Raw genomic sequence first — 23,435 nt, forward strand, 5'->3', positions numbered from 1 at the left:
TAAATCCCAGATTAATGCCACTGTACTTGAACTGTCCAGAAAAGCTAATGGCTCTGTTGTGCTTTCTCCACAGCTGAATTCCAGGCACTCTGCAGTAGCGGCATTGGAATAACAGCTGATGGCAGAGGTACATGCATCCCAAATACTATATTCTAGATAGACACATCTAAATTCATTCTCAGCTCTTTCTTTCATCTGCCTTTAACTGAGTGTGCATACATCTGTGTGACTGTGGGAGCGTGTGCCATAAGGGACTCAGCGCTGTGGAGGAGCGTTAAAACATTATGCCTGTGATGTGAGAGCACTTTGTGAGTAAGCTCGGGGGAGACTGCATAGCCTGGGTGGTTGTGAGTGCAAGAACATATTGCTGTGTTAGTGAGTGTCTGTGGGTGGACATGGGCTTGGGCACAAGGGGATAGGGGTGTTCTATGTCTTTTCTCCTTCCTACAAAACCTTGTATTAATATTAAGCAAACAACCATGCATATTGATTCAAGTAGTTTATTTCTGGCACCCTGCAGCAACTCCATTTCTGGGGATGTGAACACAGAGTTTAGTTTTATGCACTGCTTTGATAGGAGTGAAGAGTGTGACCAGTTGCATCCTCTTGCTTATTTCCCTCCTCTGTCCTCCAGCTCCTAGGTTGCAGGAGAAGACGGTTCACAGTCTTCCAAGGAGAGGGAGGTGATAAGTGCATGTTGTGCTGCATGAGACATGCTGCCAAGGGACTGCTTTGAATTAGACAGCTGTGCAAGACGTCAGGCAGGCAGCTACACTGCCAGCCCTGGGCAGTGCTTGGATTAGCAGGAAGAACACAAAGCAGCCAGCTAACTATGGTCTTTCAAAACTTTCCAAATGGGAATGAGCCAGAGGCAAAACGCTGGTGGCTTCTTGGGCTTCCTTCCAGGGTACCATTTCTTGGCCGAAATCAGTCTCGGGCTGATGATAAGATGCTTTCTAGCAAGATATTAATGTCAGGCATGCTTTGGTCAGCCCAGAACTGCCTGCAGCCAGGGCTATTTACACTCAGCACCTCTCCAGGGTTGCAGTTCCCTGGGGATGTAACTGAACTCCGACTGCATGGAGACAAAGGCCAGCAATGTCTGGAAAGCCCTAGCCTGGGCCGCTTGCCACCTGGCACTATGGCACTGCGAGGACACTGCTGTACAAATGAAAATGTGCCTTGTTCTGTGGGGAGGCTGTTTCTTGCCATGATAATATCTTTTTGCCCAGCCACGAGAGGTTTGCTCCAAAAAGGGCAGTGAAGTGATATCAGCACAAAGCAGGAGGAGTTGTCCACATGGCTGCCACCCCTCTGTGTTGCTCTCCTCACGTTCTTGGTTCTGTTGACATGGAGCACTCTCCTCTTTAAGGACAGAACTCCCAGTATGGGTCGGTGATGGCAGGACACCCACATCTCTGACTGCCAGACCTCCTGCAGGCCTGAGTTCACCCACCATGCACATGGATAGCAGTGCCCTGTGATACCCACTGCACATCATTGCAGAGTGGTCCCAAAATCTCTCAGGCTGGGATAGATTTGGCCAAGGCAATTTGCAAGTCTTTGAAGCTGAGGTTTTGACATCCTATGGGCTCCTTGTCCCATGGCCCTGCCCTCACCTGAACACTCCCCTCCTTCCCTGCCCTGCCATCACCACACAGGGCCTTAGGTCCTCACATCTTGTGTTCCAGGGTGCCAAGCTGTTCTCAAACAGTTCTTTATGTCAAATAGTAGGAAAAGGAAATTCACTTTGGCCTGACTAGGACTTCTTCCAGCCTGGTGGCTGTGTGGTCAGTGAGTCTGTGCAAGTCTGGGGACCATGGCTAGTCCAGGGGCACAGGGATTCAGTGCCATTGGAAGGGCTTTGCTGTGACCATCTAGCCATGGGCATGACCCTTTTGCCAGTCCAACTGCCCACAGGATACTCTCCATCATGTCTGGGTGCTCTTTCCCTGTTTTACCTCTAGCTATGGTCCCCTGAAGTAGGGCTATATGTGCACAGGTAGGTTGTCCATCACACTCTGTGTTTACACCAGTTGTCCCCAGCATCTTGCTCAGAGCACCTTCCGCCTTCTTGCCTATTGAAAGAGGCAGGACAATTAAGCAGTCTGACCTGAGTATGTGGGAGACAGGCACTGTCAGTAGACTCAAGAAGATAACAGAAGGACCTGAGAGCCCTCCGTGTGGTAATGAGTCTGCAGTCATCTCAACTTGTCCAGTTCTCTGCTCCTGAGCTCAGAGCCCTGTGCCATATCAGCTGTGTATCCCCAGCTCCAAAGCACTGGGAATAAAGTGGTGAGGCTCCCCAGAGCTTACTAGATTATACCAAGAGGGTAGGTGGGACAAGGAGAGAAATCTGCAGAGGGGTGCCCTAGCTGGCTACTGACATCAAGAAGCAATGAAGAATTAGAGTATGGAATATTTCTTTGTCTGTGGTTGGCCATGATCCATCTAATTTGACTTCCTTCTCTGTGCAGACATCAATGAATGTGCCCTTAACCCAGACATCTGCCCCAACGGCATGTGTGAGAACCTGCGTGGGAGCTACCGCTGCATCTGCAACCTGGGCTATGAGTCAGATCCCACGGGCAAGAACTGTGTGGGTGAGTTCAGGGCAGCCCAAGCCCAGTCTGTCATAACAAAGCAGTGTGGCATAGTCCAGTGGTAGGAGGGAGGGGGTGCACATGCAGCATATGATGTCTTTTTGCCTCAACTACCTTCTGGTTTTATCCGTAGACCTGAATGCGTTTGCTTACATGTCAGGCCTTGTACAGTATTGATCTGGGTAAAAAGGAGCATTTCTATGCCTCTCAGGCTGTTGGAGTGCTGTAGGGCTGGCAAACTGACAGAATGGACTCTGGTGTTGAAGCTCAGAAACCCTATCTTTTTCACAGATGTTGATGAATGTACTGTCAATCGTTTGCTGTGTGACAACGGACTGTGCCGCAACACACCTGGCAGCTACACCTGCACCTGCCCCAAGGGCTTTGTCTTCAGGACTGAGACAGACACCTGTGAAGGTAATGTGACTCAAGACAACAGAGAGCATCTTTGCAAGTTATAAAGAGTGAGCTATGTCTTGTCATCCTGCCTGAAATAAGCTGAGTTTAACGTGCCTTTGGTTCTCTTTTGCCCAGAGTGGTTTGAGCTGGAGCAGGGCCAGGTTTGGGGATTTTTTTTTTTTCCAGAGGGAATTTCATTCAAAATAGTGGACATACAAACCCCAAAACGTCTGAGCTTTTCAGTGACTGAAAACCAGAACAATTTCCTCCAGGCTCCCAAAATTGTAGCTAGAACCTGACCAAAATTACAAATTTGGGGTATTCGATTGAAAGCTTATAGTTTGTACTAGGAGAGATTTGTTTGCTGACCACAAAGCCCCAAAACACTGGCACTTTATGCATCTGTTTAGACAAAACCCTCGTTGTCTGTAAAGAATGTGATAAAAGGCAAATGCCATGAAGCCTCACATCTGGTGCAGACAAACACATAAAGGCCATGGTCAACATTGTGGCTTCTCCCTCTAAGCCAGCAGCATCCCTGAGTGAGTGAATCCATCATTCAGGATTAAAAGGAGGACAGGGACAGGGGACATTATAGCAGCAGTCTGCTACAGGCCACCTGATTAAGAAGACCAAGCAGATAAGGCCCTCTACGGGCAGATAGAAGCAGCCTCTCACTCACAAGCCCTAGTCCTCATAGGGGACATGAACCACCCCGATACCCGCTGGAAGGACAGCCCAGCAGGGAGTAGGCAGTCCAGGAGGTTCCTGGAATGCACTGATGATAACTTCCTTCTTCAAGTGACAGAGGAGCCACCAAGGAGAGGTGCTATGCCAGATCTCATTCTCACCAACAAGTTGGGGCTGGTGGGAAATGTGGAACAAGGGGCAGCCTTGGCTGCAGCGCCCATGAAATGGTGCAGTTTTGCATACAGAAGGCAGCGAGGAAGGAGCACAGAAAGTTTAGTACCCTGGACTTTGGCCTCTTCAGGGATCTGTTTGGTAAGGTAATATGGGACAAAGCCCTGGAGGGAAGAAAGGCCCAAGAAAGCTGGTTGATATTCAAGGATCACCTCCTTCAAACTCGGGAGCTATGCATCCCAACAAAGAGGACGTTGGGCAAAAATGCCAGGCAGCCTGCATGGATGAACAAGGAGCTCCTGGCCAAATTGAAACAGAAAACTAGGCCTACAGAGAGCAGAAGCAAGGACAGATAGCATGGGAGAGGTGCATAGACGTTGCTTGAGCAGCCAGGGATCAGATTAGGAAAGCCAAAGCCCCACAATTTCCCATTAGTTTCATTGACTAGCCTCAATCCATCCATCGCTTCCCTCAACACTGAAGAAGCTCACTAATTTCAGTGTCTTATGTCAGGGCCTATCCATCTTGAGATGGCGCATACTTGGAGTTGTACATGCAGGATTCTTACAGCCTGGACTGGTGAACCTCTGAGCAGCTGAAAATTTCCCTTCTTTTCTTTGCTTCTTGTCTCCCCTAGTCCCTGACCCAGAAGACTGCGTCCCACAGCACTTACTCCCTTTCTTTCTGCAGATATCAATGAGTGCACCTCTAATCCTTGCGTGAATGGTGTCTGCAGGAACAATGCTGGCTCCTTTGCTTGTGAGTGCTCCCCAGGCAGCAAGCTGGACCCCAGTGGCACCATCTGTGTGGGTAAGGATATGGCCTTCTGGAGGCAACTCCAGGACACTGATATCAGCACTGCCTTGCAGAAGCCCTTGCTGTTCACCTGAAGCAAGTCCTGTGATCCTGGCCCAGGGGTGGATATTGTTGGAGGCCTTTCTTTCTTATCTTGTGTTTCCTTATTGTTAATTGTATCAATTAACATCTCTTATGCATCCAGGAAACCCGAAATGCTGACACTTGAGACAGTGCTCTGGGCATTGTATCAGACAGAAATCCTTAACTGTGCTGCAGCAAGACAAAGCACAGGCATGGGGCCCAGGGGGACCCTACAGTTCATGATGGTGTATTTTCACTCACCAGATAGATTTTTAGTGTGCTGAGATTAAGGCACATCAAGATGAAGTAGAACCCTTCTCATCAAGATGATGAGAAGGTACTCACTTCCTAGATGGTCAGGGCCTTGCATGGTGTTGGTGTATAGCAACCTGGCGCAGCTATGCAGAAGGGACTCTTTCTATCCAGAAGAGGAGCAGGCTGAGAATAGAAAAAGGGCAGGACACAGAACTGGTGCAATAGTAGTTGTATCAGAGAGCACAGAAATGCTGCTCCACAGCATAGAAGTGGGACACGGCTCTAAGGAACAGCAGTTTGGGTCCATGCTAAAAGTGCTTGGCCCCATGTCTGATAAATAAAGTAGAGACAGAAAGCAATAGTCACACTGCAGCTTAAGGATAATTTCTCCTACCTGCTTCCTGTGAAAGGCTGGCTGTTATGAAGTCGGGAACCTTAGCCAAGGAGCAGCTCTTGACTCAAAGCCTTGCCTTTGTCCCTACAGACAGCATGAAAGGGACATGCTGGCTGAACATCCAGGATGGGCGTTGCGAGGTGAACATCAACGGGGCCACGCTGAAATCAGAGTGCTGTGCAACACTGGGAGCAGCATGGGGCAGCCCCTGTGAGCGCTGTGAGATTGGTAAGGTTCTTGGCAAACAAATCATGAAGGTAGGATGCAGCCCATTTATCTGCTAATATTCCTCTGTTTTCCTGTTTTCTTGCAGATACTGCCTGTCCCCGGGGCTATGCCAGGATGAAGGGGGTCACATGTGAAGGTAAAGTGTCGCAGGACACAGAAGACTTTTTAAATTGGGAACATAGTTATTGTTTATTTGTTGTTCTTCTGCATCTTTGAGTTTGGACACAGCTGGTTGGAATCTCATACTTCCTGTATTATTTCGTGCTTTCTTGCTTTGGCATCTGCCCTGAACGCTGCAGACAGGGTGCTCTGAATAGAGGCCGTTCACTGGTGTGTAGCACCAGTATGTGGACACACAGCAGTTATCTTTATGCGTCCTGGTGCTGCTCTGTCAGCACTGTGCCAGCTACGGGCCTGTGCAACAGGACCACCTTCTCTGTCTGTTCCTCGCTGAAAAGGCTTCATGATGCAAGCTCCTTGCAAAAGTGTCTGGGTATGGCAGTGCCTGTGCCTGCAGCATGTTTTTCAGTGTGACAGCCTTCCAGTGTTAGCCAGGTGGGCAGCTTTGGGCTCTTTCCAGCTTCTCCAGGGGCTCCTCGAAGCCATACTGGGCCCGATTATGTGCCACCCTCATGCGTGCCTCTTGCTTTCCTGCCAACAGATGTAAATGAGTGTGATGTCTTCCCTGGTGTCTGTCCAAATGGCCGCTGTGTAAACACCGCCGGCTCCTTTCGGTGTGAGTGTCCAGAAGGGCTGACCCTCGATGGCACCGCTAGGACATGTGTGGGTAAGAACACCTCATCTGGCCCATCTGACCAAGCCCTCTGATGTCTGTTCAGCCATCTCCACATAGGTCCAACCATCCCATACCCAAACACATGCCATCAATCAATCCCCAAGGCTGCTGCTGTCTGAAGTATGTAAAACTTGTTAGGAGCAGCCAAAGCAAGCAGCGCAGTCAAGGCAAATGTGCCACAGCTTCATGTCCCCAGGTCCAGCCAGTAATGCAATTGTTGTCCTTGCGTGGATATCGGGTAGCCAATTCTGCGTGCTATGTTTTCTAAGGTCCACTGCTTCTGTTCATCACTGGCGGTTACAGTGATTAGTCTCTAAGCAGATAACCTAACAATAAAGGTTAATGACCCTGCCCAGGAGCCCTAAAGCAATTCCTGGCTGCTTTCTGGGCACATCATGAAAAACGTGTGCCCTTCATAGGGTCATCTGCACTACTAGCTCCTCCAAAGAGGGACTGTTTTCTGGCCATGGTGCCAACAGTCACAAGCCAGCCATGGCCATATCAATAATCTTTAATATCACCCCAAACAAAGTGGCCATTTAACCAAACGGCCCATACCTGGGCATTGTTTGAAGGATGCTTTCTGGCCCCAGCCAAAGCTGTTCTAAGGACAATGCTAACTATGGCACAAGGCTGATGTCCCAGAAAAAGATACCTCCAGCCTTTCCAGAAGTCAGATGCTGCAGGGAGGAACTCATCTCTGCTCTCTCACCAGATGTGCGTGTGGAACAGTGCTACATGAAGTGGGATGAAGATGAGTGCACGGAGCCTCTGCCGGGCAAGTACCGGATTGACATGTGCTGCTGCTCCGTGGGCTCAGCCTGGGGCATCGATTGTGAAGAATGTCCCAAGGTTGGCTCTAATGAGTACAAGGCCATCTGCCCAAGGGGACCTGGCTTTGCCAACCGAGGAGATGTGCTTTCTGGCAGGCCCTTCTACAAAGGTGAGAAGAAAGAGGGGAGTGCCTAATCGTGGGCTGTGCTCAGCCTATCTCAGCTACAGCCCAAGGAACCTGGTTCTGGGGCCCTACATTCATTGCAGACATCCCTGTCCTGAAACACTGCTGTTCAACCTTCCCCTACAGATGTGAATGAATGTAAGGTCTTCTCTGGCCTGTGCACTCATGGGACCTGTCGAAACACCATTGGCAGTTTCAGATGTCTCTGTGGCAGTGGCTTTGCTCTGGATGCTGAGGAAAGGAACTGTACAGGTAAGGGAAAAACAATGTTCCTCTGAACCACTCGTGCCCATCCCACTGCCTTGTGGGATGCTTAGCATTATGGTGGCACCCAGAGGAGTCATGGCAATTATCTTAGGGATGTTCAGAGAAGCAAAGGGAAGGGTCACAAACAGTTTGTGACCCTGCTGCAGCTTGTGGTAGGAAGGATCAGTCCTGCACCAGAGGGAGGCAGCCCAGTGCTTCCTGTTGGGCTTTGTAGCTTGTCCTGCCACCACTAGCTGCTCTTCATCCCCCACAGATATCGACGAGTGCCGCATCTCACCAGACCTGTGTGGCCATGGCACCTGTGTCAACACGCCGGGCAGCTTCGAGTGTGAGTGCTTTGAAGGCTACGAGAGCGGCTTCATGATGATGAAGAACTGCATGGGTAAGGGCTTATCTCTAGTGCAGAGCAGCACCCTTACTGTTTTTCCCTGGGGAAGAGAGGCTCTGGTACCAGATCTGAGATATGGTCTCGTTCCAAGCTGCTGTCTGTATGTCTGGTTGTCCAGCTACCTGTCTGTCTCATTCTTCTGGCTGCACCTGGGCACTGCTGATTACACAACACAGGACCTGGGCCTGCAGAGATGCTGTGAGAAGTTTATTAGCTCTCTGTTCCCTGGTATCAAGCCAAATTTCTACATTGGCATCTAGGTGTGTTGCAGGAGTCCTGATGCTGAGGAGATGCCTGACAGTGTTCTCTCCAGGGCAGTGAGTCTTCTACCTTGGTTTGGTTGCAAAGGCAGAACTGTGCTGAATGGGAATACTTGTAGAGAGGAAGGGCTCTGTGTGAAGGGCTGAGAGTGCCATAGATCTTCCTGGGAGGACAGCAAAATGTATATAAATTGAAGTCAGAGGTTCATGAGGCACAGCACAGGCTCTCTGCGCATCAGTCCTGCATGTCAGCTTCAAGGGAAGTTACCAAGTTTTATTAGCAATGCTACAGGCAATTTCTCCACCAGACCTTTCCACATCCACTTATGAACCTCTTGTCTAATTATATTTTGATCAGCTGCCTGCTGATCCTATCTACCTCCACAGCTTCCTGGGGCTGCTTAAGCTAGAAGGTCACTAGGATTATTTGCTTTTAACCAATTGAAATGATCCATTCTACTTTCACCAAAGGCACCCTTCTTGTATGGAAGCATATAGTAAACAGTTGTTCTAAATTCAGCATAGACACTGCTTTGCTGATTCTGCGAGCATCAATCAAATTCTAGTTCTCTTCAGACTGCAGAGTCTCAGTTACTTTAGTGTCTTTTCATAAGGCAGCCACTCCATCCCCTTGGCTCTTTTGCTTAGCTTTTACAGTATATCCTAAGTTTCAAAGATCCCAGCTGCACACACACGGTGCTCAAGATGTGGGCACACTTTATACAGCAGCAAACTGATTCTTCCTGTCCTCACAATTCTTTCTGATGATGACAAATTTGGAGGGGCTTTTTTGGCTGCCACATCACATGCCCTTTGGTAGTAGTACTAAATTAGTCTAAAAGCCTGCCATTTTCACAGCCAGCTCATGACATTAGAGTCTATGCCCTTTCAAGATCATCAGACAGAACTTGAGCCTCTACCCCAGCCAGTGGCCACCCTGGGCACCCCAGCAGCTCCAGGAACCTGACCTACTGCAGTAGTAGAGTACAGCAGCTCACGTTGCTGTTACAAGTGGTTGTACCAGAGTTTAAATCCATCATTTTCATGGACTAAACTCACCCGTGTCCAGTAAAAAAATAAAATAAAATAAAATAAAATAAAATAAAATAAAATAAAATAAAATAAAATAAAATAAAATAAAATAAAATAAAATAAAATAAAATAAAATAAAATAAAATATTATCACTCAAAACTGGAGTTCCATGAGGTGATGAATGTGACAGGCCTTGATAGCCCCTGCTGATCTGAGACAACATCCTGATTCTGAAGCAGCTCAGTTACAAACTTGGCTGATTCTTTTTGTACCAACAGGTTTGAGTTTCCACATCACGTATTCAGGCACATCCAGAAACTGATTGGGTCTGCTTTACCAGTTTTTCTAAAGTTCTTTCCTATACCTTTCCTGATTACTATACCCAAAGGACATTTCCCTGCAATTCCAATAGCAATGCTACCTTCCTTTTTTAATGTAAGCCTAATGCCTTATATTTCCTTTTTCATTTATACCTTTCTTGCTTATTATACCCAAAGGACATTTCCCTGCAATTCCAATAGCAATGCTACCTTCCTTTTTTAATGTAAGCCTAAGGGCTTTTTCATTTTTGGATTCTTTATTGGCTTGGATCTTGCCTTGCACCAGACCTTGGCCACTGACCTTCCTTTTGTCTGAGCCACCAGCAGCTGGAGTCTGCCCCTGGCATTGCCACCAAGTGAAGGACAGAATCCATGCCTGGTATTTTCATTTCTGTCATATGGGGAGACAACAACCGTTACACTTGGGATTGGCTAGTGCACAGCGGAGCCTTGCCAGGCCAGCAGCTTGAACTCGGTGGCTGTGAGCTCCAATTCTCATACATATTTGGCTATTCCTTCCATGTGACAACTCAGCCCCTTCTACTGCTTTTCAGCCATTTCTTCATCTGTTATTTATTGTCACTGATTGTTTATGTATACACACTCTAAACATCCACCTATATCCAGGCATAATTGATATCATTTGTTCAACCCTTACATTAAGCCACAAATTTTCAAATACCATTGCAACTTCTCAACTTGTAGATCTTTTTACATCGTATCCCATCTGTGGCACCACAGTTATTCTGCTATGATTAACCTGATTCATCTGTCTGCCATAAATGCTATCTCACATGCTACATCACTCATTTTAATAGTTATATGTAGCTTGGTCTCTTTTCTAGTTAATATATGCTTCTTGTAAGTAGCTCTCAGTTATATCATCATGAGATAACTGCTGAAATTAGTAGACCTCTTATTTCCAGTTCTATACATAAATTTATCCATACACATGAATTCTATATGCAGATAAATTCTTGGTCTTTCTTGATAGCACTGCTTGGCCTCCTGCTGTCATTGCACATTCTACAGTTATCCCTTCCCTTCCCTTTCCTTCCCTTTATTTCTCTCCCCTTCCCCGGCAGTGCTAGGTTAATGGCTGAACTTGATGATTTTAGAGGTAGTTTCCAACCTAAATGTTTCTATGATTCTATCTAATCCTTGCTGGATAATCTGCACAAAGCTAGGAATTTATTTCCTCCTGATGTTATGCTTTGCATTCTGCTGAGGTCAAAGCAACAGCTGCTGTTTCCCAAAATGCAACCCTAAATCCATCTGGGCTCACATAAACCCTGGATTCACCACCCTGTTAATCTTGGGATGTGTCTCTGCTTTGTGATGTATCTCTGTTGGTAGAACTGTGGTGCCTGGCACCAGCACCACCCCATTATTGGGAAAACCCAGCTGAAGGGAAAAATCAACCACATTTCATGTCGCTCTGCAGATATCAACGAGTGCGAGCAGGACCCGCTGCTGTGCCGAGGTGGGATCTGCATGAACACAGATGGCAGCTTTGAATGTATCTGCCCGCCTGGACACGAGCTGACTTCTGAAGGGAACATTTGTGTAGGTAAGGTGATGGAAAGCTATGTTATGACTAGAGTCTGACCAAGGATAATGATGATGATAATGATGAAGGATAATGATGAGGATAATGAGACTTGAGTCTCATACTAGGCCCATGAATTTTCTTCCAATCCCATGTATGTGTAAAACACACTCAACCAGGGAGTTCTGAGATGACTCCCAGGGTTTCACTGCATTTGTCTCTTGTTCTACCTGCTCTTCATTGAATACACGGAGCAGTGAGGTGCTGGTAAGGTGATGGCAGATCTGGGTTTTCTACTGGCTGCTATAGCTATATCTCTACCAGTAAATTAAATATTCTCTAGGCCTGAAGCCCCAAAATCTCTACCCGCACATATCCATACAACCAAGGTCTAACCTCCCAAGCAAGTTGATGACACTCCAATTAGGAACAGTTCCTAGTCTCTTGTAATCTCTGAGAGTGGTCTAGGCAGTGTGAGGCAGTGTCAAGTGCTTGTTATGTGTTAAACAACCAAGTTGTAGTGCTCATTTGTAGCTTTGTTTAGACCATTTGCACAGCCATAACCTGCAAGCTGGCAATAAGTGTACAATCAAAAGGAACTTGCCTAGGGCAATCTGAGCTGAGCTGGGTTCTAGCATGATCAGGAATCTGTGTTTCAGGCTCCTGGGAATCATAAACAGCACCAAGTAACGATGGGAGGAGGCAGTGAATTGCTGACTCAGAGAGGACAGAAGAATGAAGGTAGAGTTAAATCAGACCAGTCTGGGGCTGAGCCTAGGGACTGCAGGTCATGGCTCTGGGGAATCAGCCTGCTTTCTCTTCTCAGGACAGAAAGTACATGGGAGAGTATCAGGTCAGAAAGCAAGGACAAATTGAGATTGTAGGTCAGGGTACCCAGGGCTGTGTACCAAATTATGCCTGACATGGTAGCAGGATGGCTGGCTGCTCAGACTCTTCTCTCCACCACAGATATCAATGAGTGCTCTCTCAGTGACAACTTGTGTCGCAATGGACGCTGTGTCAATATCATCGGTACCTACCAGTGTGCTTGTGATTCGGGCTTCCAGGCCACACCAGACAGACAGGGCTGTGTCGGTGAGTACTCCACTTTGCCAAATGCTATGCCAAGACCCCAGCATGCATCCAGGACCCTCCTGGCTTCATACCCCTTATGATGCTCAGCAGGGTGTCTGAGTGTAAGTTAACATCACGTGTGGGGGGAACGTCCTGCCTGTTGGCAAAGGGTTATCACCAGCTATGAAACTGGTGAGCTGGGAAGTGGTTTACAGTGAAGGCAAGAATGCTTTCACCTGGGCAGGGGAGCTTTGTTCCCTCTGCAGCAAGCCCATCACAAAGGCACCTCTCCCACCTCGTTCTTGCATGCTGGCGCCGAATCTGAGCAGGGCTGCTGCAGTGCACGTATCCCAGGTGATGACTTAACTTGATGTTTGACTTCTCCCTTCTCCCCCAGACATTGACGAGTGCACCATAACCAATGGTGGCTGTGACACGCACTGCTCCAACTCAGAAGGCAGCTATGAGTGCAGCTGCAGTGAAGGCTATGCACTGATGCCAGACAAGAGATCGTGTGCAGGTGAGTGTTCAGCTTGGCTCTCATAGGTGCTGTCCCAGGGTCCTCTGCATCCACTGCCTGTCAGACGTAGTGTGAGAGTATGGGGGTCCCATTTTTAGGTCACTTCCAGAGAGCTGATTTCTCGGGACTAAGGTTTACTCTGCAGTGCTGTCAATTCAGCTGGAGGGCTGGGTCAAGTTCTGGACTCCCCAGCACAAAAAAGGCCGGGATCTCCTGGAAGGAGCCCAGCGGAGGCCACAGAGATGATCCGGGGCCTGGAGCATCTCCCCTGGGAGGAGAGGCTGAGAGAGCTGGGGCTGGGCAGCCTTGGGAAGAGAAGGCTGAGAGGGGATCTGAGCAGTGTCTGGAAATAGCTGAGGTGTTTCAGACAGAGGGACATGGCCAACCTCTTCTCAGGGCTCTGTGGGGACAGGACAAGGGGCAGTGGCCACCAAATGGAGCCCAGGCAGTTCCGCACCAACACGCCAAAGAACTTCTTCCCGGGGAGGGTGCCGGAGCGCTGGGACAGGCTGCCCAGGGAGGCTGGGGGGGCTCCTTCTCTGCAGATATTCAAGGCCCGTCTGGACGCCTCCCTGGGCAGCCTGCTCTGGGGAACTGCTTTGGCAGGGGGTTGGGCCCGGGGAGCTCTGAGGGCCCTGCCAGCCTCTACAATTCTGTGATTCTCTGATTCAAAGTCCAGCCCCTCCTTACAGGCCCCCCAGGCCTGTACATGACTTGTTACACAGCCCCTCCTGTGACTCCCTCCTGCCCCCTACTGCTCCCACAATACCCTTTCCCTGGCTCTTAACTTTTTAACTTAAGCAATGCTCTTCTCTCTCTAGATATTGATGAATGTGAGGATAATCCAGACATCTGTGACGGTGGGCAGTGTACTAACATCCCTGGGGAGTATCGCTGCCTCTGCTTCGATGGCTTCATGGCATCCCTGGACATGAAGACTTGTATTGGTAAGGACATAGCTGTGCCCTGGGCACATCAACACTCTACCACAAGGTTGCTGGGGGAGGGAAGGAACGAGAGAAGCAGAAGCTTGCTGCAAAGTCAGGACATGGTCCTTGTGGTGTTCAAAGCAAGTCCTTTTTCTTCTGCAGATGTGAATGAATGTGATCTGAACCCTAACATCTGCCTGCACGGCGAGTGTGAAAACACAAAGGGCTCCTTCATCTGTCACTGCCAGCTGGGCTACTTCGTCAAGAAGGGAACCACAGGCTGCACAGGTGGGAACACACCAGCACTGAAGCCCCAGAGTGCTAGTGGGAGCCCTCACAAATGCCTCCTGCAGCTGCCTTGGAGGAAACTCCATCTCTCTGATGGGGGATACCGTGGGCACCCCTGGGGCTGGTAGCCCCTCCTGGGCAGGCACACACTGGCACTAAGGCAAGTTTCAGGCAGGGTGACACTTCCCTGGTTTATAGCCAAGCCAGGAAGCTGTCCTTCCTTTTGTCTCTGTATTCCAGAAGGGAACAAAGATCAGCTCTTCAGCTCAAGGATACAACCCCAGGGCAACATGTTCTTGGGGAAGCTGAGTTGCATCATGCTCTGATATCCTTCCTTCTTGCAGACATTGATGAATGTGAGATTGGGGCTCACAACTGTGACATGCATGCCTCCTGCATCAATGTGCCTGGGAGCTTCAAGTGCAAGTGTCGCACAGGGTGGCTTGGAGATGGGCTGAAGTGCAATGGTGAGTTCTCATCCTAGGAGAGCATATTGGTGTGTCCAGGTGCTCTGTGGCTACCTGTGAAGGTTGGGCTGGGTTGGCTTACAATGGTCTTGAGCCCAAGGGGCCCTGCATGAGGATTTTTCAAAGTGCAGGTGCAGGATGAAGGGGGGCTGCAGGTGTTGCACTGTCAGGCTCTGTGACTATGTCTGGGAAGGATCCAAGTGATGGTGGTAGCAAGGGCATATGTTTGTGGGATGTGGAGTGTGTGTGTGTGATATTGAAATGTGTTTGGATGAATGTCAGATGGCAATGTGGCTGTACAGGGGGGTGTGGGTGTGGGAGGTGTGTAGGGATGTGCTGGTGTATGTATGATGTGCTTATAAGAGTGCAGGACTCACTGGATCAATGTGTGCGGTATGTATAAAGGGATGTAAGGGTGTATGTGTGGGTATGTGTGTCTGAATTGACAGGGTGCTCTTCCCTTCCCAGACCTGGATGAGTGTGCAACTGAAGAGCACAAGTGCAACCTGAACGCCAACTGCATCAACACACCAGGGTCCTACCGCTGTGCCTGCCGAGAAGGCTTTAATGGGGATGGCTTCTCCTGCACAGGTAAGTCCCACAGACTCACTCAGCAGCAGGAATGTGGCTTGCGTGTCCTGAGGCAAAGGTCTCACCCCTCTCAAACTCACCCAGCACCTGGCTGCCTGTATGGGATTCCCCAAACCAGATATCTTCCAAAACCCACTGCAGCCTGCCCTGCATCACAACCTGCTGATTTACCTTCAGCAAAGATCCACCTTCTTCTAAGCTGGTGTTTGGGGAAGATTGAGAAGTATCTCAGCCCCCTCTTTGCAGCCTCCTAGCAGGGGGGTGGGAACAAGCTTGTGGGAATTTCCTGGGCAAGGTGGAAAAAGCTCCTATATTTGGGTAGACACCATTTCAGTCTCACACCTGACTCTCTCTAGATGTGGATGAATGTGCGGACAATGTGAACCTGTGTGAGAACGGACAGTGTCTCAATGCACCTGGGGGTTATCGCTGCGAGTGCGAGATGGGCTTCAATCCCACAGAGGACAGCAAGGCCTGCCAGGGTAAGTGCACAGAGTTTTGTTACCGACTTCAAGATATCCAGGGTTTACCTCCTTTCTGGCCTTTGCCTCTCCTCAGCACCATAACCACCTGTTCCACTACTAAGCAAGACACATCATCTGGTGGTGCAAGGCTCCTGGGTTCTTGCAGGTAGTCAGAACCCTGACCATCAGAGCTGGGTACCCCGTTGTCAGTGCTGAACTGTAGGCTCTGCTCTGACTCCAAGGTGCTATTCCCCAGGCTGGCAGCTCCAGGTGAGACGTACTCTTCAGACGTGTCAGCTCTTCCACTTCTAGGCCTTGGTCCCCAGCCTGCAGGGCTGGGCTAAGCTGAGGATTCAGGCAATATTTTGAGCAATCAACTAAACAGGAGTGAGGGGAGAAAGTATAGACACAGCATTCCTGGTTCTGCTCACCCAGGAGGTGATATCCCTCAGAACTAGAACCATCATGAGGACATGGATTACCAAGTGGGTGACTAGGCTGTGGCTCTGCTTTGCAGAGAGCGGGAGAGTCCTGTCCTGTCCCTCACCTTGCCAGATCCTGAGTACCCAGCTCTCCCTCTCTTGCAGATATCGATGAATGCACTTTCCAGAATATCTGTGTCTTTGGGACCTGCCAGAACCTGCCTGGGATGTTCCGTTGCGCCTGTGATGATGGCTATGAACTGGACAGGAGTGGAGGCAACTGCACAGGTACAGGACTTGCATGTGTCCATTGGATGAGGATTACTGACCCATGGTACATACTCTCCTTGAATATTGTGTTCTGGGCTCCACAGCAGAAAAAGGATGTTAAGGTGCTTTAAAGCATCCAGAGAAAGGTAACAAAACTGGTCAAAGGGCTGAAAGGCATGGCCTGTGAGGAGAGGCTGAGGACACTTGGGTTGTCTAGTCTGTAGAAAAGGAGGCCAAGAAGTGATCTGCTTTCTCTCTATGACTTCCTGAGGAGGGGAAGCAGAAATCGAGGTACTGATCTCTTCTCCCTGGTGACCAATGATAGGACATGAGGAAACAGCACAAAGCTATGCCAGGGGAGGTTTAGATTCAATATTAGGAAAAATTCCTTTACTATGAGGATGCTCAAACACTGAAACAGACTTCCTAGAGAGGTGACTTGATGATCCATGCTTGTTGGTATTTAAGAGGCATTTGGATAATGCCCTCAATAATATACTTTAGCTTTTGGTTAGCCCTCAGGAGGTCAGGCAGTTGTACTGTCACTCAAGAAATTTTTACACAGGTTTATCTAGCAGCATTTTAAGATTTATTAATACTGACTGCATCAGTTGACAAAAACATCAGTGCGTGCTTGCAGCCCAGAAGGCCAACTGTGTCCTGGACTGCATCAACAGAGTAGTGGGCAGCAGCTGGAGGGAGGTGATTGTCCCCCTCTGCTCTGCCCTTGTGAGGCCCCACATGGAGTGCTGCATCCAGGTCTGGGGCCTGGCACAAGAAGGACGTGGATCTGTTAGAGAGGGTCCAGAGGAGGGACAAAGATGATCAAGGGGCCGGAGCACCTCTCCTATCAAGAAAGGCTGAGAGAGCTGGGGATGTTCAGCCTACAGAAGAGAAGGCTCCAGGGTGACTTCATTGCGACCTTTCAGTACTTAAAGGGGACATATAAAAAAGATGGAGAGCAACTGTTTGCTCAACCAGATAATGACAGGACAAGGGGGAATGTTTTTAAACTAAATGAGGGGAGATTTAGAATAGAGATTAGGAGGAAATTCATCCCTCAGAGGGTGGTGAGACACTGGAACAGGTTGCCCAGAGAGGTTATGGGTGCCCCATCCCTGGAAGTGTTCAAGACCAGGTTAGATGAGTGGTTTCTGTGGCAGTATTCATCTTTCTTTTCAGTCTTCATCTTTCCATCTTTTCAGACATCAATGAATGTGCAGACCCTGTGAACTGTATCAATGGCCTGTGTGTCAACACCCCTGGCAGCTACCTGTGCAACTGTCCACAAGACTTTGAGTTGAACCCCACTGGTGTGGGCTGTGTGGGTGAGTGGGGACCTGTCTAGTAAACACACTTTCCTGTCAAGAGCTCGGATGTTTTTCCTCCTGTGCACACAATTCTTTGCTTACTCACACAGTACTTTCTTTGCATAGATACCCGTGTTGGAAACTGCTTCCTGGACACCCAGGATCGAGGAGATGGGGGCATCTCCTGCAGTGCAGAAATTGGAGTTGGTGTCACTCGGGCATCTTGCTGCTGCTCACTGGGTCGTGCATGGGGTAACCCCTGTGAGCTTTGTCCTCCAGCCAACACAAGTGAGTTGGGAAGGCATCTGGGATGAACTGGATGGGCTGGATTGGCAGCACACAGCAGAAAGAAGGGGCTGTGTCCCTGTAGCTTCTCAGCTCAGGCTAGAGGTCCCAGGTCCAGTATTTGTTAGAATTATTACAGAGCAAAGGAAATGAGGGAGGAGAGGCTGACCCTGCTGTGCAAGGTTAGACACGTAGACCAAGGCTGGGGAAAGGTGGGGGGAGACCAGGCAGGCTGTAACTCAGGGGTCCAGACTGGAATCCTTTATTCCTTGTCACAAGGCTGGGGAATGTGGAATAACCCCATTCAGGACTGGGCGGGCAGAGCTGGAGAGGCTAAGTTGGCTTAGAGTGTGACAGGAGTCACGCTGCTCCATCTGTACCTCAATCAGCATCCCCATGCCCTGTTTCTCTTGGGTTTCTCCTGGGTTTCCCCTGGGTTTCCCTCCCCGTCCTGTTTCACAGGAGCTTACTCAGCTCAGGACCCTCCTGACTGACTTTTTCCACAGCTGAGTACAAGACCCTGTGCCCTGGAGGAGAAGGTTTCCGGCCCAACCCCATCACTGTCATCCTGGAAGGTAAGCCCAGCTGGCCATCCTGACCTTCACAAGGGGCTCAGGACCTAGGGGAGCCCAGCCATGGTTGAGCATCGTCTGCCACATCACCAGGCTGGTTAGTGCCTGCTGAGTGAGCCCTGACCACCCAAAGGATGGTAAATAGCAAATGAATGCTCAGACATGCTCCAGACACCTGACAGAGCTGCTTGGGTATCAGCAGGAGCTGCAGGCAGTGGGATCAACACGAGGAGGGGTCCTGGTTTGGGGACGCTCCCTGGTCTGGTCTGCCAGGTAGTGAACACCTCCTGGCTGCTCTTTCTCCACAGATATTGATGAGTGCCAGGAGCTGCCGGGCCTCTGCCAGGGTGGCAACTGTGTGAACACTTTTGGCAGCTTCCAGTGTGAGTGCCCCCTTGGCTACTACCTCAATGAGGACACACGCATCTGTGAAGGTAGCTGTACTGTGCTTGGTGTCTGTGGCACAAGTGTGTGCATGCATGTGTATGTGTGTGCAACAGAGTCATGGTTGTATCTGTGCTGGGCCTTCCTTTTGTGCTGTAGGAGTGGTTGGTAGAGTCTCTTCCCCTTTCTCTTCCACATTTACTGTTCTTTTCACAAACCCTGGCCCCTTTCTCTCTCCCAGCCTGGTCCCCGTGCCAGCTTGCACGTGCCCTGTGCCAGGCCTATCCATACCTCGTGCCAAGCCCATCCTCCACCCCACATCAGGCCTGTCTCTACCTGTGTGCAGTACTTTAACCTCCTGTCTCCTCTTGTTCGGCAGATATTGATGAGTGCTCTGCTCACATTGGGATCTGCGGCCCCGGGACCTGCTACAACACCCTTGGCAACTACACCTGTGTGTGCCCCCCTGAGTACATGCAAGTCAATGGAGGAAATAACTGCATGGGTATGGCATTATCCAAAACTCTGGGAAGGGGCCCAGCAGTGCCCTGTCTGTGCACTACTCGTGGGTGGTGCTGTGGGCAGCATGATATGGGCAGTGTGGCTGAGTGGAAGGAGTGGGAAGTGCTGGGAGCAGGGGCTGGGACTCAGGGTGCCTGAATGCATCCCTGCCCCTACACCACACACGTTGCCCATGTCAGAGGATGTGCATTGCCACTGCCTGCTGTGGGACAGAGTCCAAAGCTCTCATTGAGCAGGGCTTCAGCTCATCACTGCAGCCACTTTGCTGAGCCTGTGCATCACGTGCAGTTCCTGAGCACCAGGACAGGGCCATCTGACATATCCCTGGCAAGGAGCTCGCTCGGGCTTGCAGCACTTGTTCTGAGGGTGGGCACAAGACAATGACTACGCTGCCTTTGCAGACATGAGGAAGAGTGTGTGCTATCGCAACTACAATGACACATGTGAGAATGAGCTGTCCTTCAACATGACCAAGAAGATGTGCTGCTGCTCCTACAACATTGGCAAGGCCTGGAACAAGCCGTGCGAGCCCTGCCCCACACCAGCCAGCTGTAAGTCAAACTTCCTGGAAAGGTATCTGGAGATCGTGGCTACCCTCTTACTTTTCCATGCACTTTGAGACACAGGCACAGGGAGAGTAACAAAATAGTGGGGGAGAAGGAAAAGCATCATGGCTGGCAGACAGTGCCTACAGGTGTGAACTCTACGGGGACATGCACATGCATGCATGTCTTTGTGTGTATGTGCCAGTGTGCGTGTGTACATGTAGGTGTGTCTGTGCCCTGCAGTACATGTGTAGGCTCTCTGCCCTGTGCCATAGATGTGCTCAGTGTTCCCCACGTGCCAGCCCCTGAGATTCCTGTTCAGGCACCATGCAGATCCCCTCCGACCTGTTACATCCTCTCTCTGCTCACTCCAGCCATTCTTGGCCCTCATCCCTCTCACTCCTCACCGGCTGCCCAGCAGGCATGGCCATGACTGTGGTGTTTCCCTTCCAGCTGAGTACCAGATCCTGTGTGGGAACCAGGCCCCTGGCTTTATCATTGACATCCACACAGGAAAGCCAATCGGTGAGTACAGCCAGCCCCTTCTGTCCCTACACGTGTGCTGCCAGACCTGCTCTCTCTACCCTTCTACTTTCTTCACACAGTGTCTGTGAGCATGTTTGCTTCCATTTCCTCAGCAAATTAAGCCTTGAATAGAAGAGAGAAGGGAAAGAGGTGGCAAACATGGTTGCAAGCAGTTCACCAAGCCTTCAGGATTGTGTCCAGAGTGCCTGGGCTGCTCAGAGCTCTCCACATTTGCAGTTGTCTGTTGGTCTCAGTGCTACCTGGACAGACGGGTGGCCAGTGACCATAGACAGTAGCCTGTAGCCAGGTAGATCTAGAATTCACATGTGATAGACCTGGCACTTGTCTATGGCCTGTGCTAGCAGCACAGGCATTGCAACCTTAGGGTGCTGAGAGCTGAGATTTCGGGTTTGTATTTTGGTAGATGGAAAGTCAGAGGTGCTGGTGAAAGTTATGGAATTTGTGGAGTGTCTATGGAAGTTCTGCAGTCCTGAAAGATGGAAGCTTGTGAGACAACAGATTAATTAATCATTGCTTCACCTGGTCATGGCATTGCCAACCTGACCCCAATGAAAAGGAAGGAGATGCCTTCATCTTCCACTCCTAGGAAGCAAAACCTTGAAGCATGGGACATGCTACAGAGGATGTCAGTCACTTGTGTGGGGCTGCAGGGCTGGCCTGGTGGTGGGCTGTGCTGAACACAGAGATAAGAGTCAGGGCCCCTCAAGCCATCTCAGTGTTTCAGTGGCCTCCCTAAGCTTCCCAGTTCCAGCCTGGTCCCACAGCCTGAGCTAGTGTCTATTGTACTGCAGAAGTATACTCGGAGAAAGCAAGGTGGGTGTCCTGAGTAGGATCCCTCCCAAAATGTGCTGTGCAGGCTCTGCCAGCAATCCTCTGGCTCCTGTGACTTACAGTCGTGTGGCTCTGTTGGGTAGGCAGAATTATGCAGAGCAGTCCTTGCCTGGCACTATCTGCAGGATCCAGTACTAATCCTGCAAGAGTTGTCCCACTGGTTGTCTGGTGGCCTTTCCCTTTTAATCTTCTTTGCAGAATGAACAAGAGCAATAGTATTCCAGTTATGGGGGATGCTTTCTTCCTTTCTGCCTTCCTGGTTTGATGACAGATGTTATCTGTGTCTAGATATCGATGAGTGCAGTGAGATCCCTGCTATCTGCACGAATGGTGTCTGCATCAATCAGATTGGCAGCTTTCGGTGCGAGTGCCCCATTGGATTCAGCTACAACAACATCCTGCTCATCTGTGAAGGTAACAGAACAGCCAGGACAGTGCTCCCAAGGATGCCTATGGGGGTGGGGGGGCTCAGCATAGCACTAGCATCTCCCCAGGTCATGGGGCATCAGGGTCAGGGCTGTCAGCCCTGATAGAATCCTCAGGTTCTCAGCCTTCTTGAAATTATTTGACTTTTCTGCATCAAATCTTGGACAAAAAAAAATGCTGGTTTTTGTGAATGTTCCTTTCTGGTTTTCTCCTCTTCTGGTTTTAGTGCTTTTGTTTGTTTGTTTTCTTTTTTTGTTTGTTTTGTGTTTTTTTAGAGTTTGTAAATGCTATTGTTTAAAAGAATTGAATTATACCTAAAATACATTATTTTATTACAAAGCAATAGAAAAATGATGAATATTGACACTGGTTGGAACAAACCACAGGTAACAATTCAGTTGATTCCAATTAGCCTCTCCAGCCCTACCAGGATAACGCCTGGTGAGTTGTTGGCACTCTGCACAGTCAAGGTGTGCACTTCTCTCCTCCCACAGACATTGATGAATGCAGCAGCGGGGAGAACCTCTGCCAGCGTAATGCTGACTGCATCAACATCCCCGGCAGTTACAGGTGTGAATGCTCAACTGGATACAAGCTGTCGCCTAGCGGAGCCTGCGTGGGTAAGATGGGAGCTGTTTGCTACCTATTCTAGAGGCATATGTGGGAGGTGCTGACCCCCCTAGGCTATTCATCTGGCTTTGCAGACCACCCTGTGTGGACCCAAGGAAGGACAGGATGAAGGATATGCCAGACCCATGCACTGGTTCCTGATCTTTTGTCAGGCTTGGGGGCCTGTGCTGTGATTATGGGATGCCTACACTTTTAGAATAATTCCAAGGGATTGTGGGCCCCTGGGGGTGAAAAAGGATCTCTGTGAATTGCAGCTTTAGTTTGGCAGCTCAGGCATTTGCTTTAAAGAAACACTTCTTTAGAGACTGCAGATCAAAAAATCTTCTTGCTTGTTCTCCGTGAAGAGCCATCTCTCTGAAAACTCAGATCCCATTCTGCTGTGCTGTTGCTCACAAACACAGCAAGCAGGGGTCTGCAAACAGTTAGCACCTCGACTTCTCCCATTTGGCCCATCCCTTCTGCTCACTGGTGCCCACTTTGCTCTGTTTTAGGTCGCAATGAGTGCCAGGAGATACCCAATGTCTGCAGCCACGGGGACTGTGTTGACACTGAGGGCAGCTACATCTGCATCTGTCATAACGGCTTCAAGGCCACCGGGGAGCAGACCATGTGCATGGGTCAGTGTGACTGCCCCAGCCCTGCACTGTCCTTTTGAGTGACTCACGGTGTCAGGATGGACGTGAGCTCTCCCCAGCATCTGCTGGGTAGTGCCAAGGATGTGGCCACTGTGTCCTCTTAATCTCAGGCTGGCCTTGCAAAACCATAGACATGTGCAGCTCTCTGGACCCTGTCTGCGCATCCAAAACAATGTCTCTCAGCTCACATCGCCCCTCAATCAGCTGTGTCCTTTTCCCTGCAGATATTGATGAATGTGACCGGCAACCCTGTGGAAATGGGACCTGCAAGAACACGGTTGGCTCCTACAACTGCCTTTGCTTCCCTGGCTTTGAGCTAACACACAATAATGACTGCATGGGTGAGTTACGCACAGTCCCAGCCACACGGGTAATGGATGACTGGTGTCATCTGGCAAGAGCTGAGGGGCATTCACTGGGTGTCACACAGGGGCATGCAGGGGGTGACTCTGGGTGCCACATGGCAGCTGTTATCCTGTCAGTGGCTATCGGGGTAGTTGGGCATGTTACCAGTCAGAGATAAAGGGCTGGTCA

The 23,435-nt window shown here is 49.7% G+C and overlaps 1 protein-coding gene across 5 annotated transcripts in view; it reads left to right on the forward strand.

The window, feature by feature from the left end:
* FBN3 (fibrillin 3) overlaps positions 1-23,435 on the forward strand; it is a 121,344-nt gene that overhangs the window by 82,603 nt on the left and 15,306 nt on the right. For all 5 annotated transcript variants that reach the window (XM_084498437.1, XM_084498435.1, XM_084498436.1 and 2 more), the window contains 30 exons: positions 74-127; positions 2,478-2,603; positions 2,895-3,020; positions 4,554-4,673; positions 5,482-5,619; positions 5,705-5,755; positions 6,281-6,406; positions 7,131-7,358; positions 7,500-7,625; positions 7,894-8,022; positions 11,086-11,211; positions 12,160-12,285; positions 12,662-12,784; positions 13,606-13,731; positions 13,876-14,001; positions 14,346-14,468; positions 14,937-15,059; positions 15,416-15,541; positions 16,111-16,233; positions 17,421-17,543; positions 17,652-17,813; positions 18,317-18,385; positions 18,691-18,816; positions 19,146-19,271; positions 19,690-19,839; positions 20,287-20,358; positions 21,499-21,624; positions 22,131-22,256; positions 22,758-22,883; positions 23,126-23,242. In XM_084498437.1, coding sequence (XP_084354563.1) covers positions 74-127; positions 2,478-2,603; positions 2,895-3,020; positions 4,554-4,673; positions 5,482-5,619; positions 5,705-5,755; positions 6,281-6,406; positions 7,131-7,358; positions 7,500-7,625; positions 7,894-8,022; positions 11,086-11,211; positions 12,160-12,285; positions 12,662-12,784; positions 13,606-13,731; positions 13,876-14,001; positions 14,346-14,468; positions 14,937-15,059; positions 15,416-15,541; positions 16,111-16,233; positions 17,421-17,543; positions 17,652-17,813; positions 18,317-18,385; positions 18,691-18,816; positions 19,146-19,271; positions 19,690-19,839; positions 20,287-20,358; positions 21,499-21,624; positions 22,131-22,256; positions 22,758-22,883; positions 23,126-23,242 — 3,669 coding nt within the window. The remainder of the gene's footprint in view (positions 1-73; positions 128-2,477; positions 2,604-2,894; positions 3,021-4,553; positions 4,674-5,481; positions 5,620-5,704; positions 5,756-6,280; positions 6,407-7,130; positions 7,359-7,499; positions 7,626-7,893; positions 8,023-11,085; positions 11,212-12,159; positions 12,286-12,661; positions 12,785-13,605; positions 13,732-13,875; positions 14,002-14,345; positions 14,469-14,936; positions 15,060-15,415; positions 15,542-16,110; positions 16,234-17,420; positions 17,544-17,651; positions 17,814-18,316; positions 18,386-18,690; positions 18,817-19,145; positions 19,272-19,689; positions 19,840-20,286; positions 20,359-21,498; positions 21,625-22,130; positions 22,257-22,757; positions 22,884-23,125; positions 23,243-23,435) is intronic.

Source organism: Aythya ferina (genome assembly GCF_964211825.1).
Source record: "Aythya ferina genome assembly, chromosome: 26".
NCBI classification, from domain to species: Eukaryota; Metazoa; Chordata; class Aves; order Anseriformes; family Anatidae; genus Aythya; species Aythya ferina.